Below are 17687 nucleotides of genomic sequence, written 5' to 3' on the forward strand. Positions count from 1 at the left end.
TGTTCAATGGAAAGAAATTACATTTATTCAGACAGTAATCCCTTTATTTAATCTGCTCTTTGCTTCCAAGAGAACAATACGTTTTTCTCTTCTTCTTCTTCCCGGCCCGACAAGGCCGTCAGTGTTCTTTTTGCGAGTGGAATATTGATCTCATGTTTTTAATGTTCACCCCATAAACATGGGAAGTCTTTGTTGAACCACAAGTAGGGAGGGAGGGAGGGAGCTCCTGATGTGGGCGATGTGGGCTGGACGTCATTTTTACCTTTTTAATTAGCCAAGATAATCCCGCTGAGGTTTGTGAATCTCAATTTGAAGCTGGAGCACAAACGGCACACATAAAAACAAAAATTTACCTCCGAAAGTTAAAAAAAGATTCTAAAAAGACAAACTGATCTTCAAAAAATAAAATCTATATAAAAACACATCCAAATGTACATCCAAAAGTAAAAATCTATATAAAAACACATTTACCTCCAAAAGTTAAAAAAAATATCAAAACAAAAATGTACCTCCAAAGAAACACAAATTTACCTCAAGAAAATATAGATATATAAAAACATTTACCTCCAAAAGTAAAAAAAGATATAAAAACAAAAATGTACCTCCAAAAAAAATAATATAAAAACACTAATGTACCTCAAAAAAAGAAAAATATATATAAAAACTAAAATGTACCTCAAAGATATAAAAACACTAATTGACATCCCAAAAAAAGAAGTTATAAAAACACAAATTTACCTCCAAAAGTTAAACAAATATATAAAAACCGGAATTGACATCCAAAAGTAAAAAAAGATTTCAAAACTCAAATGTACCTTCAAAAGTAAAAAAGATATAAAAACACATTTACCTCCAAAGTAAAAAATAAAAAAGATATGAAAACACAAATTGACCTCCAAAAGTAACATTTATTTTTGTATATAAAAACAAATTGACCTCAAAGTAAAAACAAAAAAATTATATTAACTATATATATATATATAAAGCCTCTTATTTACAGTATCCTTCCCTGTTGGATCTCCCTCGGCTCTGAAGCTCAGCAGTAGCTCGGATGTATGTATGCGACAGTGAATTTAGATGAACCCCTAAAAACCAAAACAAGGCCTCGTGGTACGAGTGAATACTGAGCGGCGTTGTGCTGCAAGAGGAGTCATTGTTGGCCGTGTTCAAGCGTTCTTCGGCAGCTTCCTGGTCGGATCATGTGCCGCGCTCGGCTCAACGCTACCCGACACTAATCGCATTGAGCCTCTTTGTGGCAGCATGACTTTTGATTTTTATCTTCACAGCGTTTCTCGGATGAGCAACATAAGCATTCAGGTGTTAGAATAGTTATTATTTAGTTGAAATAAAGATATTAAGACATTAAAATCATTCTTCTAAATATCAAACACTCACTTATAGACTAAACACTGGCCAGATTATTAGCTACAGATAACAATAACTAAAGCAGTCTTGGAGCCAGTTACAGTTGCACATTTTTTTCCATAAGCACAGGAACTACATTACCGTTAAAAAGTTTGGAGTCACTTAGAAATGTCCTTATTTTTAATTAAGATAACATCAAATTAATCATAAATACTCTCTCTACATAGTTAATGTGGTAAATGAGTATTCTCTGGTGTTTAATGAAGTCTCTACAGAGGTGTCTAGAGGCCCATCTCCAGTGTTCTGATGGTACATTGTGTTATCGCCTTAGAAGACTACCGGAGGGGTAGAAAACCCTTGAAAACCCTTTTTATGTGAGCGCAGCTGAAAACAGTTATGCTGGTGAGAGAAGCTATAAAACTGGCCTTCCTTTGAGCCACAAGAAGAACAACATTAATATTTACAATAAAAATGGTGTTTCGACCGGAGACGCTCTTTAATACCTGATGCCAAAGAAGTCCCTGCTGTAGGTCGGGCTGGTTTTCACACATCGATTTCGGTGTCAAAAGTTCGGATGATCTCACAAACTAGATAACAAAGACAGTTCTGAGGTTCATATAAACCTTTTTGTAAAACATGAATGTACAAGCGAACGTGTACCGTTCTTTTTCTAAATTCGTTCGGACGCCTCCGTTATCAAAGAACCGGGGTTACGTTAATAACTGCAAAGTGTACGCCGCTCTCGAGCAGTGTGTGTGCAGTACGCAACTTTTCCGTTGCCGGGTAGTTTTGAGAGTTTAAAAAGAAAAGATAACGTGTACTAGCTGGCTCTGCCAGAAAGAGCTGCATGTTTTGTTATGGTTTTATGGTTAGATGATAAACGGCATGAGTGGGTGAACTAGATGTCTTTCTGCAGCCAAATGGCCAGCAGTTTAAAAATAAGAAGTTGGCATGAACTCCACGTTGTTAGCTAACACTCGGCGTCGTTGACCCTCAGCCTGATAATGTGCATACGAGCATAACAAGGATGCAGTCATGCAAACAGTTATGTCTCCTCTGCTATGTCCTACCTCATTTTTTTACGTCCAGATATTTGTTTTGACGGTGCACTGCGACCTCCGTGACCCCCCCCCCCCTCTCCTCTCCGCTAAGAATGTGAGACTTTGAACTGAGAGGTGTTCAGTGTCTCGTTGCATTCGCCGTGCTTCGCAGCGCTGTAGAAGTTCCAGATGCATGTTGTGTTGTGTTCAGGTTCGAATCCGTCTCATGCTGAATATATAACCGAATTGAACATGTGTTGACCAGTTTAGATTTTCCTATCGTATCCTACTATTGTTCTGCATACCTGTGTCCTATTCGAGTCAATGGCCTTGGTTTTTTGCCTTTCATCATCTTGGTGTTTGGCCTTCTGAATGTGTTTCAACCTGTTCGTCCCCCCCCACCCACCTCTCTCTCTGCAGGCCACCACACCGTCTACATCGGCGTGCACGTGCCCAAGAGTTACCGGCGGCGGCGGCGCCACCGTCGGAAAGCTGGCCACAAAGAGCGAAAGGAGCGGTCGCCGGAGAACACCTCCGACAAGTCTGACGCGGAAACCACCGACGAGCCCAGCAACAGCATCCTCAAACCTCTCAGTAAGTGACGGCTCCCGTGTGTCGGCGCGGATCAGGCCTCCTGTCTGTCTTTACCAGAATAAATCAATCATAAAGGACGCTGTAACTCCTCCGTGACCCCAAAGAGAAGTTGCTGAGTCCACGTTGTGGCTAGTAAGAGCTCTGCGTGTCCCACTGAGTGACGACTCCGGTTTCTGGACTGTGAGTAATGGCCAGTCGAGGTGGTGGTGCTGATCCGAGGGTCCTGAGTGCACCGTTGTCCTTGGCGGTGAACATCAGCGCGTCTTGTCTTTTGTGTGCGTCTCTCCGTGTTAATGGTCGCCCTCCACGACCCCGTGAATACGCCCTCCGGCCGCCGCCGCTCGCACAAAGAGTCAGAGGGAAGATTGAGAGAAGGAGAGATCAGGGGGAAGGATGCGTTCAGGGACTGTGAATTAAAAGTGGAAGGGGCATTTGTTGTTGTTTTTGTTTTTGTTGTGGTTGGAAGTAAACATGTGCATCAATACAATCCAGAGACAGCCAGTGATGATGTCATGCTGATGGTACATCTGCCATTAAAAACTAAATTAATCCAGATTATAATTTCGAGGTCTGGGGTCAAGACTCATTGACCGAGGATGTAGGGAATGAGCCTCCACCCTTGTGGTATCAGAAGACCCTCGTCTTCACGACAGGACCCTCGTCTTCATCACAGGACCTTCATCTTGTGACCCTTCATGTCTGTGAACCAAGAGCGGGACATTTCCTTTCTCATTTAGATTTACAGTCGTCTTCTTCTTGTTCTCGTTCTTCTTGTTCTCGTTCTTCTTGTTTCTTCTTGTTCTCGTTCTTCTTGTTCTTCTTCTGTTTCTTCGTCCTTTTCTTCTTCTTCTTGTTCGTGTTTCTTCTTGTTCTCGTTCTTCTTGTTTCTTTTTCTTCTTGTTCTTCTTCTGTTTCTTCGTCCTTTTCTTCTTCTTCTTCTTCTTGTTCTCGTTCTTCTGTTTCTTTTTCTTCTTGTTCTTCTGTTTCTTCGTCCTTTTCTTCTTCTTGTTCGTGTTTCTTCTTGTTCTCGTTCTTCTTGTTCTTGTTTCTTCGTCCTTTTCTTCTTCTTCCTCTTGTTCTTCTTCTGTTTCTTCGTCCTTTTCTTCTTCTTCTTCCTTTAAGCTATAGCAGGTGACAGATGCACCTCCTTGTTTATTGGTCTGAAGATGGTTCCTAGCAGCTGGTCTCTGTTGTTATCTCCTTCTTCATCACCTCTGTGTCTTTGTTTTCCCTCTTCATTGTCCTCTTCATTGTCTAACAACTCACTCTATCCTGATAAATAGTATCATGTGGTGACGGAGCGTTCTGACTCCTCTGTCGTGGAGGAGCCGTCTCTCCAGAGCGTCTCCGTGCAGGTGAAGGTAAACACTCCCGTCTGTTGTGTGTAAACAGCGTTGCAGTTACTCTTCGGCCTCTGGCGGTTCGTTTGCTCACACTCGGTTGAATAAGATGAGTTTTTGAAATCAGAGATTTTGCCGCCTCGGCACTTTTGCTTTTACCCCCGCTTTGACACCACCTCCTCCTCCTCCTCCTCCTCCTTTATTTATGTATAAAAAAGGTGTAGGCGCTGGAGAAGTAATGTAATCAGAGGATACCCAAACACTGTGTAATATTAATATATTAATACATATAATATTATTACAGCGGTAGGCCTGGTTGGGGTCTTTCATTTAGTGCATTTAATGTACAGATGCAAGATTAACCAGTAAATAACAGCTTGATTGTTTCCTGTTATTTAATGATATTAAATGTTATTTAAAATCTAAGTAAACCAAAATCTTTATATATATATATATAAATGTATATCTAAATATAAATAGACATATATTTATACATATATAAATGTATATATACAAATGTATTTATATATAGAAATATATATACATATAGAAATATCTTTGTATAATATATAGAAATATATCTATAAATATTTGTAAAAAATCTATTTAAATATATATTTTTGTATATATATGTATATCAGATGAGGAAACATGAACCCCCCCCCCCCCCCCCCCACACACACACACACACACACCTGTGTGTCTTGACGTTGTCATCTGTAATCCTCTCTTCTCGTGAGATGCTGGCAGCAGCGTGTGACGTTGACGTGACGTTGATGTGTCGTTGACAGTCAACACTGCGCCGCTCTGCTAGCTCGTGCGGCCGAGCGAGCGTAAACGCTGTTGATGTTCTGGGAACGTCGTCATGGTATAAAAGTGCCGGACGGTAAAAAGGTAAATGTGTTCCTTTTGATGTCTGCCGTTCGGCTGGAAGATGTTGATGTTTGAGCTAAAAGAAAAAACAGTGATGCATGCACACGTTGTTTTATTAAACACGTGAGAAATAATCAGTTCCTTACGCTGAACACCGGACTCCAGAGTTATGTTTGTCACATACAAACATAAAGTTCACAATGTCACTAACAGCAAGCTCCTTCCAGGAACTTTAATTCAATTTAAAATGTTCCATTTATTTTATCGTCATTGAGATATAAAAATCTCCTTTTACAAGAGTGTTCTGGCCAAAAGAAGCAGGAGCACATTAAACGAGATTCAGACATACAACATGGAAACGGTGACGCACATTACATTTAGATTTTTATTTAAAATAAATAAATAAAATATTTTTAAATGATTTTTTTTTTTAACACATTAAAAAATATATATTTTTTAAATAAAAACATATATATTTGAAAAATAATAATATTTGTTTTCAAAATGTAAAAAATACCACGCCTCCTTCAGCCAGAACCAGGGTTCTCATCTCGCAGCTGCAGGTCTCAGACCCAAAGCGCCCAGCTGACCTCTCGGGGTCAAACCGGCCGCATTGGCCTGTAGTCATCCATTTGGGACGACTTGTCATTGGGAATTTAACATTACATTTAAAAACGTTGACGTTTATTTATTTTCTTCGATTATTGCTACAGAGAAGAATTCTCTTACTCGGCTATTTCTGAATCTAAAGCCGCTCCGTCTTTTTGGAGAAATGTGACTAAAACCGTCAGGCAAGCAAACAGAATGGCCAGGCCTGCATCTTACCTAATGTCCCCCTGTTGTTCACGGCCCTCTACCCCCCCCCCCCCAGGCCCTCGTCTGTTGTCTGGACTCTTGTTTGGTCAGGTGGACGCTGCGGGTGGGTAGGAGAGGAGCTCTTCCTCCTGTGGACACGCGTATCCACTGCACGGCCAGCAGGTTGACCTCCACTCAGTTTGATGATGAGCATATTGTTCTTTGCAAAGACACCCCCCCCCACTCTCCTTTTTCGTGGGATCAAATGTTCTCTGAAAGTGGATCATATAGATTGCTCATAAACTTGGTATTTTATATTTTTGTGTGAATGCGTCTTGAATGTGATGTTTTTACTGCATCGCTGGACATCTTCTACACACTGTGTGTGTGTGTATATATTATATATATATACATATTTATATATATATTTATATATGAAGTACTTTGTAAAAATATTTAGATACAAAATTTGCAAAAGGTAAAGGTACACACAGAAAAATAATGGTTCTAAAAAGGCTTTGTGGTTCTACAAAGAACCATCACCTACTACAGAACCAGGAAATGGTTCTTTAAGGAACCCTGGTTTTAAAGGTTATTTGAGGAACCAGAAATGGTGCCTTCAAGAACCATTTGTGAAGGTTCTTTGAGACACCTTTATAGGTTATTTGAAGAACTATTTAAAGAAGTGGTTCTGTAAAGAACCCTGGTTTGAAAGGTTCTTTGTGGAACCAGAAATGGTTCTTCTCTGACATCATCCTGAAGAACCATGTTTGGTTCCAGAAGGTTCCTTCATGGTTCCGTGTGTAGGAGTCCGGCTGCTTCCCAACATTCACAGACATGAATTTTCTCCATTTTGGTGCCAAATATTTCTTCCTGTGAGAGAAAAGAGGAACAGATCCAGAGTGTTTTCAGTGAAGACGCGAAAGTAAAGTACACATTCAGGATACACACACTTCATCGGTCTTCCAGTTATGAGTTTAAAACAATTATTGATATATTTGTCCACGCATCACAAAGGTTTGTGAGAGCGTCTGGAGACATTCTCCAGCGTCTCAGGAGGAATAAATTGCATCAGGAGGAAAGGTCTGCGGTATTAATCGGGTAAACTGGGTAAAGGCCATCGTTCCGTTTCATGTTGTCATTGATCGATTCTTCAGATCAACAACAACAAAACATCCACAGTCTCCTCTTCATCCCTCCTCTTGTGTACGTGTTCATCTTCCCGCTTTTATTAAACAAACCAAGATGAGACAGTTTAGGAGTAAGAAAAAGAGAAAAATCCCCATTCTCTCTCTTTCCCGTGCATTGAGCCCCACCCGATTTTGTAGGTTTCTGCTCGAAATGACATACCTAAACTAAAAAGGGTGTCGCCCTGCAACCACAAAAGCTATTTGAATAATGTTGGTGTTATAATAAAGGCAACACATGTGAGCTTTTGTTCAGATGTGTAAATATTAGTATATATGTTACTGGTTAAGAGTAAATAAAGATCAAACTTCTATGAAAATAGAAGTTTCAGGTTCAATTAGGAAAAAAGCACTTTCAGGATGAATATCTCCTGGATGGATGCACAGCAAAGGCCTAAAATCACACAGATAATAACACAACTTGTGAACAGACTCTCTGCAAAGTATGACTCAGGAAAAATAAAGCAGAACAATAGTTGGAGAGTATTTAGTAAAGAGAATTTAGGTCGAGGTCTCTAAAATTTGCATTTGGGCACATTGGAGCACCATCTGTGCCATTTGACTTTTCTCAAACCATTTATTTCACTTTTACTTTTGGTGTTCAATACATCCAAATACATCATTCTGTGGCTTTAAAACAGTAAACCAAAGATTTAAAAAACGATCAAACAAAGTGCGCGTGCGTGCTGTGTGTAAAGCCGGTTTTTGGATCGTCACAGAGCAGCTGTTACGCGCGCAGATATCTCCGCCAGGGAAGGGCGGATTTTATAGAACGAGACGTCTTTGGAATCCTTAGAGCCAATAGAATCGGTTGGTACCAAGAAAGACAAGATTGACAGCACTGTGAGCCAATAGGAGACAGAAAGGCGTCGCCATATTTGAGATGTGAAATCTGATTCACTGAAATTGAACTTCCTGACAGGTGACTATGAGGCAATTGGGTGCGTTGGGGCTGAAGTGTTTGTTATTGTTTTATTATCGTTATTGTTTGTTGTTTTATTATTGTTAATGTTTTTATATTTATTATGGTCTGTCAGGTGACTACAGATGCTAATTAGCGGTGTAGCTACAATCTGGTACATGGTGCATCAAATGGTGAAATTTATGTTTTAAATGTACATGGTCCCTTTTAAATATAGACAACGAAATAATATATATATCGATATAGATAAAAATATATATATACATGTTTTTATATGTATATATATTTTTTCTATGTTTATATCTATATATATATAGAAGATATATCTATATATATTTTTATATATGTGTTTTATAGATGTATAAAAAAATATATCTATATATTTTCTATGTTTTGATCGATATATATACATACAAATTTAGAATATATATATATATTAAAATATATATTTTTTATATATGTTTATATATATATAATATATATATATTCTATATTTGTATCTCTATATATATACATAAAATATAGAAGAATACAAAAAAATGTTTTATATATATAACATTTTGTTGTTGTTGTAATAGTAGGCCTTAGAGTGAGTGACTTATTTAAATCTTGGTAAATCCCATATTCTCGTTACGTTGTCATCGCCTCGTGTTTTCCTCCAAAAGTCCAGTAGCACGCGTTCCGCTCGTTACAAGCCAACAGTATTTTCAAAATACAGTTCCGTCCTCACAGGAAAAAATTCACTTCGGTTGATACAGCAAAGCGACTCGCTTAGGAGGAGATCAAACACAGAAGTTACAAATACATTGAGTTCTTGTTTCATACGGGGAACGAGCGTCAGTCAGGGACAGCAAAGAGACCACCTGACTGTGGCCTGCAGGCTACCTGCAGACAGCACCGAGGGCATAAAACACCCCAAAAATACCACCTGGTATTCAGTGCATTCTTATCAGAACCAGAGCCGGATGGTCCGAGTCTAAATACCGATTCCCCCCCCCCCCCCCCCCTGGGTGTTACTATGCATTCAGCCCCGACCTCGTCCTCTACCTCTCCCTCTCTGTGATTGGCTGCCCTGCATACTGAGCGTCAGCCTCCACAACACACTTCCTGTACTCTCTCTCTCTCTCTCTCTCTCTCTCTGCATTATGATTGTACAGTCGCACACAATAAAAGTGCTATTGGAGTTTTTCCTAAAAAAAATAAAAATAAACAAAGGCTCAGATTGTCTGGGAGGTATTTGTGTCGGATGTCCAGAGTCGGACTAAACAGCCTTTCTAGTGGCAGTCACTTTATTTATTTTTTTCTTCTTCTTTCTGCCGGGCAGCGGGGCATTCTCCCTCCGTCCCGTATCCCATGAGCCTCTGCTTCGGGGACAAAGTCCTCCTTTGTGTGCCCCGTGGCTCTTGGCTGCAGCGCACACAGCTTTGAAATTGCGTTTGAACGATGGGATTTTTATTTCTATCCCTCCCTTCTTTTTTTCCCGTGCTCTCTCTCTCTCTCTCTTTTTCTCCCTGTTTGCTTCCACTCTGCCCCGAGCTCTGAACCCTTCCCACCCACCTTCCTCCTCGTCACCATCACCAAGCTCTCTCTTTTAGATGCAGACGTTGTTACAAAGAAATTTCGGAGAATTCATTTTTTCTTTCTAATTTTTCATTATTTAGGGGGTCAAAGTTGCTCCCCCCCACACACAGAATGACCGATGTTCACGTCTGCCCTCCATGCTCATTCCTCTCTTGGGAAATATTGCGATTGCTAACAATATTAGTATTATTAAGCTGTTATTAGTCTATTAGTATTATTTATTACATAAAGGTGGACACTGGGTGTCGGGTGGCTTTTTCCCTGAACTTATGATTTATGCTAAGATAATGGTGTTCCTTCAGCATGATGATATTAATAATAATAATACCTTCAATTTATAGATACATATAGCGCTTTTCAAGGTACTCAAAGACACGTTACATCACATCATTAAAACGTCCTAAAATCTATACCATAAAGATAACTAGAATTTCTAGAACATGAAGTCCTTACATTGATTTATTGCCGATGAAAAATAAGTATTTGTCGAATATTTAATTTTTGAAAAGAATATTGAGACATTTTTCTTTTTTTTTTCTTTAAATGTGCCACCGAGAACAAAAACAAGCAAAGCTTCCGGGTTTAAAGGTTCCCCAAACTTAAAAGTGAAGGTTTATTAATTAAAATACGCATAATTAAAGGTAAATTTGAATGTCGGACGGTTTTTTTTAAGAACGCATAGAAAGTCCATGAAATGGAGCCAAGACAAAGATGAGTGACCCGTGTGGCGGGTTGTGTTTAATACAGTTGTATTTATTGTTGCTCAACACCTTTTGCTGAGTTGACCACTTGCTTGTGTTCAACTGGATGCACATGTCAGAACCCCCCCCCCCCCCCCATTACACATTATTGTGTGCATGCGTTTTCTTTGTGTCCATCTATGTATTTAAAGCTCGTCTCACTGTTGACTGTAATCAGCCTGAAGCGCGTCGCAGGCGTGAGCGTCAGCTGATCGCTGCAACGCACGTGTGAATTACTCCACCCGAGGGGTCATTACACACGCTGCGTGACTTAGGCTAGTTGCAGCTTGTGTGTGTGTTTGTGTGGTTGTGTTTGTGTGTGGTGTTTGTGTGTGTGCCACCACCTAGTATTCTCACAGCTGCTTGTGTGGAAAACACAATCAGGGGAAACAGCAAGCGTTCACCTCATTTACTGTTTGACCGCCGGCCCGATGAATGAGTGACTCGGCGTGGTCATGCTCGTGGTCGTGGTCGTGGTCGCGGTGATGATGTAACGTCACGTGGAGGCATGCTCGTTTACATACGCGTCGATGTTTCACCTGCAAAGGGAAGTCCGGTGAAATACTAGAAACACAGGAGTGATTTCCTTTTTCTCTGTGGGTGAATTATTCGTACGAGAGCTTAACGTTTGAGAAGAGACTTATTTCTTACTTCTTCACCTGGTGGGTCAGCGCCTGAGAACCATTTATTTATGGGTTTCTCGTCCAAGGACTATGCACCTCCTTAAGGGGCATTCTCCCCCGGAAAAATAGAGGGGGAGAGGAAGAGAGGGAGATGGGGGGAAGGAGAGAGAGATGGGGAGGCGGGAGAGAGAGAGAGATGGTGGGAAGGAGAGAGAGATGGGGAGGCGGGAGAGAGAGAGAGATGGTGGGAAGGAGAGAAAGATGGGGAGAGAAAGAGATAGGGAGGGGGGAGAGAGAAAGAGATGGGGAGGGGGGAGAGGGAGATATGGCGAGAAAGAGTTGGGGAGGGGGCAAGGAGAAAGAGATGGGGAGAGGAAGAGAGAGATGGGGGAGGGGGAGATGGAGGAGGGGGAAATGGGGAGAGAGAGCGGAAGTGTGAAAATATTGTTGGTCTGTTCTGAAATGCTGGTGGAGTAATAAATGGACGTCACTCATGTGTTCAGTGTCTGTTCAGCTCTCTGCTGCCTCCAGTATGTTAGCGAGCTGTTATGTAATCAGATCAGTCAGCTTTGTTACGAACACACACACACACACAGACACCAAACACACACTTGCGCCCCTGTGCTTGTGGGGACCCTCACTGACATAATGCATTCCTCAACCTTGACCTCAACCAATACACAACTACAGTCCCTCAACCCAAAGTTAATAACCACCAAATCAACCTGCTGAAGATGAGGAACACACACACACACACACACACACACACACACACACAGAGCCACCAAACACACACACAACAACAAGCCTCCAACAATTAAATGAACTCCTGTACAGTGAGTATATTAAGCCTTTTATAATTCAAAGTGGTTTCTTTAACTTCAACTTTTAGAAGAAGAGACCGACTCATCTGTCCAGGAGCAGGTTGCTCCAGCTCTTATATAATATATGCTAAAACAAGACCTGCTCAGATATCAATCGGCGGTCCGATTCCCTCGAGCCGAGAGGCCACCGGGCCGCGCGGCTCTAATGATGCGTCACACACTCGTCTTGTGTGGCTGTCTGCGGATGACGGTGATCTTTGTGTACGTTGATCTACATATGCACGCGCCTGGAAAAGGGGGAGGGGCTTGTTATTGTTTTGCTCTCCATTAATGATCAAATATCGTAATCCATATATCAATCCTGTTGAACTCCTCTGTTTGTGTTGCTCTCTCTGTAAAGTATTCAAACAAGAAGCCGAGGGGGACGAAGGAAAGCCTGAGCCAGTTTGTGGAACCATTTCCTAATTGTTAATGAGGGGGTCCGGGGGCAGCGTGCCAAGGCCTGAAGGGGCCAATGGCGAAAGGGGGACGGGACACTGTCACCGAGGGGACCCCCTAAATCCCCATCGGCCCCCTCCTACCTGGTCCACAAAGTGCTGGGGCAGCTGAGAGCCGCTGTCACTTCCACCCCAGACTCTAATGACGGTCTAAGCTTGCGGAGCAGAACCATACCCGGGTCGGACGGGTTCTTGAAGATGTCCAATAACAACAATAACCAAGAGGAGGAGAAGGGGGAAGAGGACTGAGAGGGGTTCACGGTGATGATCCCATCACCTCCACCTGCGCGGGAGCACAATGGGAAGGTTCCCTCCTCAGAGGAGGACGAGGAGGGCGGGAAGCCGGTGCCCGAACCCGACGGGGGGAACCAGTACCGTTGGAGCCAGCCGATGAACCGCAGTATCTTCCCTCTCTCCGCAGTCTCCCCGGCAGCCGAGAGGATCCGCTTCATCCTGGGCGAGGAGGATGACGGGCCGCCGCCACCGCAGCTCTTCACCGAGCTGGACGAGCTGCTGTCGGTGGACGGGCAGGAGATGGAGTGGAAGGAGACGGCCAGGTGAGGACCACGGACTCTCGGGCTCAGGGGGCTTCCTGTCGACGGTCAGAAACAATCAAAACATTCTTGCCGTTTAAAAAACAATCTGTTTCTCAAAAGTCTACTTTTGATTCTTGAGATTTTATTTTAGTTTCTCAGAGTCAAATATTGACCGTGCGTTGAAATGGGAGCTTCACAGGGGTCTCTCAGGGTCTCTTGTGTGGCCCACTAGAGGGTTGGACCTGGGCCGATTGTTTGTGCATCATTAGCGACGGATGAGTGAAGCTCTCTGAGGGGGAAACGGGATCCCTGTTGATCTGCTATCGGGACCTTTGACCCCATCGTACTGCAGATAGACGTTGCATTCAATGACTCTCCAGAGGAACTCGTCGGAAGAACAAAAAAAGACTTTCAGAATTATTGACGGATACACTTTTCAAGGCCAAGTTCTGACGATGCGTCTGACAGAACTTGGGGAATCAGATTGGTGGAAAATAAGACCAGATGGGATTTATGTAAAAGATTCAAAAAGGTGACAAGCTTGACAGTTTAACTTTGATTTTGGACCAAATGCCAATCAAAAAAGCTAATTTAAATGGAAATGAGAGCTTGGGAATTACATTTCAATGCCATGTCCACCATTTGGAGAAAAACAAACCCAAGTAATCAAACACAACAATCCTCTTAATATGCAATATAAAAATGAAGAAACCTTCATTGCTATTTAAAGTCCTGTAATTTAAAAAATGTTACATGAATATGATAATGCAGCATTCTCTGCTGTGTATCAGGATAACATCCTAATTAAGAGACACTAGAGGGTCAGCAAGGTTAGAAGAGGCTAGAAGAGATGAGAAGAGGCTAGAAGAGGTTAAAAGAGGTTAGAAAAGGTTATTAGAGGCTAGAAGAGGATAGAGGATAGAAGAGGTTAGAGGAGGTTATACGGGATTAGAAGAGGCTAGAAGAGGCTAGAAGATATTAGAAGAGGTTAGAAGAGGCTAGAAGATATTAGAAGAGGTTAGAATCGGACTATTGGTGAAATAAATCAGCCCTCCATCTTTAAAGTCTAATTTATTATTCTGCAGATAACTGCAGAGATTAGGAGCCGGTCCAAAGTCTCCCCGAGTGCACTCAGTGGACCCCGAAAGGAATAAAAGATCTCAGGAGTGCCGGGTAGAGCTGGCTGTCCACCAGGAGCTGCTCTGGCAGAGAAGAGGAGGAATAAAAACCTATAGAAGCTTGTGATGTTCAGTTCTCCTCTCTGAATCTGAGAGAGGGAGAGTTATTAAAACAATACACGAGGGAGGGATGGAAAATGCTGAAGGAAGAACTGAACATGTTCTTCTTTTTCGTCTCCTTCTTCTCCTTTTTTTCCTTTTTCTTTTTCTTCTTCTTCTCCCTCCTACGTATTCTTCTGCCTCATTCTTCTTCTCTTTTCTCCTCCTTTTTCTTCTCCTTCTCCCCCTTCTCCATTATTCTTCTTTTTTCTCTTCCCTCTTTTTTCTTCTTCTTCTTCTTCATTTATTCTTCTTCTTCTTCTTATTCTACGTCTTCTTCCTCCTTCTTCTTCATTTATTCTTCTTCTTTTCCTTCTCCTTCTTCTTCTCCTCCCTGAACAAAACAAAGGACTTGAATTCTCTCGCGTTGCGTGTATTAGAGAAGTAATAAAAAAAAGAGAAATTAAAAGTTGCTCAACATCTTGACTGTTTATCACCAGTTTTAAAAAAAAAAACGAATTTTTTAATAACAAACGAGCATCAGGAGCCTAAAGAACACGTGGATGGTGCTGATAGTGATGCGGTTTCAATAATATAATTTACACTAATATACAATATGTGTAAAGAGCTTAATATAATAATGAATATAAAATTGTGTAAGAGTCAATGTAACATATTAACATAACACGGTGTAGGAGACTAGTCATATCATATGAAGTGTTATACAACAATAACACATTTTATAATATAATTTAAGGTATTACACACAACTTAGCAGTGGCGTGCCGTGGGCCTGGGCCTTCAGTGAGGTCCTACACAGTCCCACCCGAATTAATCCACCTCTCATTACATCATTATGATGCCATGGCTCTAGACACTATACAGTTAGACAGAGACGCAGTATAACCAGGCGTTGCGTCACCTTGAAATTTACATTTTTATTCAGAGAATTGCAGGGGAAGAGTACAATACAGTCCAGTTCAACGAATAGGCAAGAACATAGTCGAGTGCAACAGAGTTATATTAATATTCTAGGGCTGCAACTAACGATTATTTTGATAATCGATTAATCGGTTGATTATTTTTTCGATTAATCGATTAATCGGATAAAATAACAAAACAACTTTAATTTTAAACCCTTTATTCAAAACAGGGTTCGTCAGTCATGGAAAACCTGGAAAAGTCATGGAATTTTTAAATGGCTATTAGCAGGCCTAGAAAAGTAATTGAAAAAAATAAAATCCCCAAATATTTGGAAAAGTAATGCAAATTTGTTTTATTCAAATTTTAATTTACACGGTATATATACGGTATGCTTTGGAATTCTCATTGTTAGTTTAAATACTACATCTTCTCACTTTGTCACGTATAGACAGAGTTTTCACAACATGTTTAATCATGGAAATTTGGTTTAAAGTCATGGAAAGGTCCTGGAGACCCACTGGTCAGCATGTGGATGAACCGTCACAAACAGACTGACAGCTTTCCTCTCCTGAGCAGTGGTCCCCATGTGGACCGGCCCCCTGAACAATACCAGAGACGCGTTACGATTTATTATTTTTTTCACCTGGCCCGCTGCCGTTGAGATTGCAGTGAGACGCGGAAAAAATGTGAAGTGGTGCTCTTCGCAATAAAACATCTTTGATGGACGTGTCGCGTCTCGGCCAATCAGCGTTCAGATGTCGACACGTTTGGGAAGTTAGGTTAGCTTGAATGTTAGTCCGCTACATCTACTGCTGTCACGCTGCATATGATACTTTGTATCGATACTTTAGCATATTTTTCGTATCGATACTTCATTAAAAGAGCGATCAGAGCTCACGCGCTGCTCCGCTCCGTTAAATGTTGTCTGCACGCTCAGCGCTCACAGTGGCGTCGTGGCTTATCTCCGTTGCCTTTCTCCGTGGAAAAATATTTTCCGCTGTCCGCCACGGAATAAATAACCACGTTTTCTACGTTATACTCTTGTGGAAATGCCACACACGTCGTGACATGTAGCGCCCTGGTGTCTGGGTTCATAACGTCACCCGGAGGCGCACACAGCTCCGTGAATGTCTCCGACTACGTGAAGGAGTTCCGCATCCGGCGCCACGTGAGCAGCAGCAGCCAATTAGATTCATCAACAGAGGAGCAGCTCAGCGCTGATTGGCTCTCACAACGCAGCATTATGGTCTCTCCTCTCCCTCCGCTCCGCTCTTGTTTCTCCTGCGCCGCTCTGCGCTCAACTCTACTTTTATTATACTCCGCGACTTATTGAGTGCCGTAATAATCGCGCGACACAACGAATCGATAATGAAATTCGTTGCCAACTATTTTAATAATCGATTTTTATCGATTCGTTGTTGCAGCCCTATAATATTCTTCTTCTATCCATTTCTGGTCCACAAACTTTGAGCTTTAAGTCCAACTTTTTTTTACAGTGTGTTCACTAAACAGCGCATTGTCACCAGAGCAGTTTCACCGTGATGATGAAGATGAAAGTTCCTGTTTACCCAAATACATCACACAATTAATGAGTCTTTTCAATATGTCCCTCTTGTTCTTCACCTGTTCATTGTGCAGCTCCATTGCCGCTTGTTCGTTGATCTGTAGATCCGCTCCGTGTCCCCAAAAGTTGTCAAAGCACCGGTGGTTGTAGGTGCCGAGTCGTACTCTGGTGTCTCGTTGCTGCATCGGTTAGACAACTCAAGTTTCAAAGCCAGTGTGGCTCCCAACACCAAATCGATCACTTGCAACAGGCATTCCCAGCAGTCCGGGGAGCAGAGCTTCTCAGAGCCTGAGCCATATCGCTCGTAGTTGGAACTTTGAAAGTGGCGAACGAACCTCTTTCCCGCCTGTGACGGGCTTTGTAGCGTCTGCGTCGGTCTTAAAGTTTGTCTTGAGAATGGCGTTATAATTATATCCTCGACCAAATCGATATCTTCTCCTTCCGCCATTGTGGGTTGAAAAAACAGCTTTTAATTTGTTTATCAAATTCGTTTATCAAATTCAGTTTCCTAGTTCTGCAGTGACCTGCCCATAGGCCCCGCCTCTCAATATTGGTAATCCAATCAAAAGACGTGCAGCACTACGCCTGCTAGCTGGCTCCTGTGCCGGTTCCGGGGCCTTCTAGAAGGCCTACAGGAGCCAACTCTAAAGCTGATTGGTTGACACACAATTTTCATTTCCATTCACTTTAAGCTACCAGCGCCCACAATGTTGATTCTGAAGGCCTGAGGGCAGATTTTAGACCCCTGGCAACACACGATGGCTGAATATGATTGGATAAAAGATCTAACATAAAGACCAGCCCTCCAAATCTCAACCTGGGGCTGGAAGCAGCGCAACCAAGAGGAAAGCTATGACATTTAGAGAATAACTCTTACTCTGGGAAATAATTGAATACATATTTGTGGGAAAATATATTTAAAAAAAAATTATATTCTGATGTTTAGGCCAGCAGAGAAGGCCTTGCTGGCCCTGACGGCCCGCCACTGCAACTTATATATGTTCTATGAGATGTGTGAAGCCACAACACCTCTGCTGTTCATGGACATCATGTGCATTGTCATAT

At 41.9% G+C, this 17687-nt stretch overlaps 1 protein-coding gene across 12 annotated transcripts in view; it reads left to right on the plus strand.

Annotated features, from left to right (window-relative positions):
- Positions 1 to 17687, plus strand: part of slc4a4a (solute carrier family 4 member 4a) — a 63508-nt gene that overhangs the window by 9744 nt on the left and 36077 nt on the right. For all 12 annotated transcript variants that reach the window (XM_056420035.1, XM_056420039.1, XM_056420038.1 and 9 more), the window contains 2 exons: positions 2826 to 2999; positions 12803 to 12938. In XM_056420035.1, coding sequence (XP_056276010.1) covers positions 2826 to 2999; positions 12803 to 12938 — 310 coding nt within the window. The remainder of the gene's footprint in view (positions 1 to 2825; positions 3000 to 12802; positions 12939 to 17687) is intronic.

This window comes from Pseudoliparis swirei, chromosome 7 (assembly GCF_029220125.1).
Source record: "Pseudoliparis swirei isolate HS2019 ecotype Mariana Trench chromosome 7, NWPU_hadal_v1, whole genome shotgun sequence".
Lineage (NCBI taxonomy): Eukaryota > Metazoa > Chordata > Actinopteri > Perciformes > Liparidae > Pseudoliparis > Pseudoliparis swirei.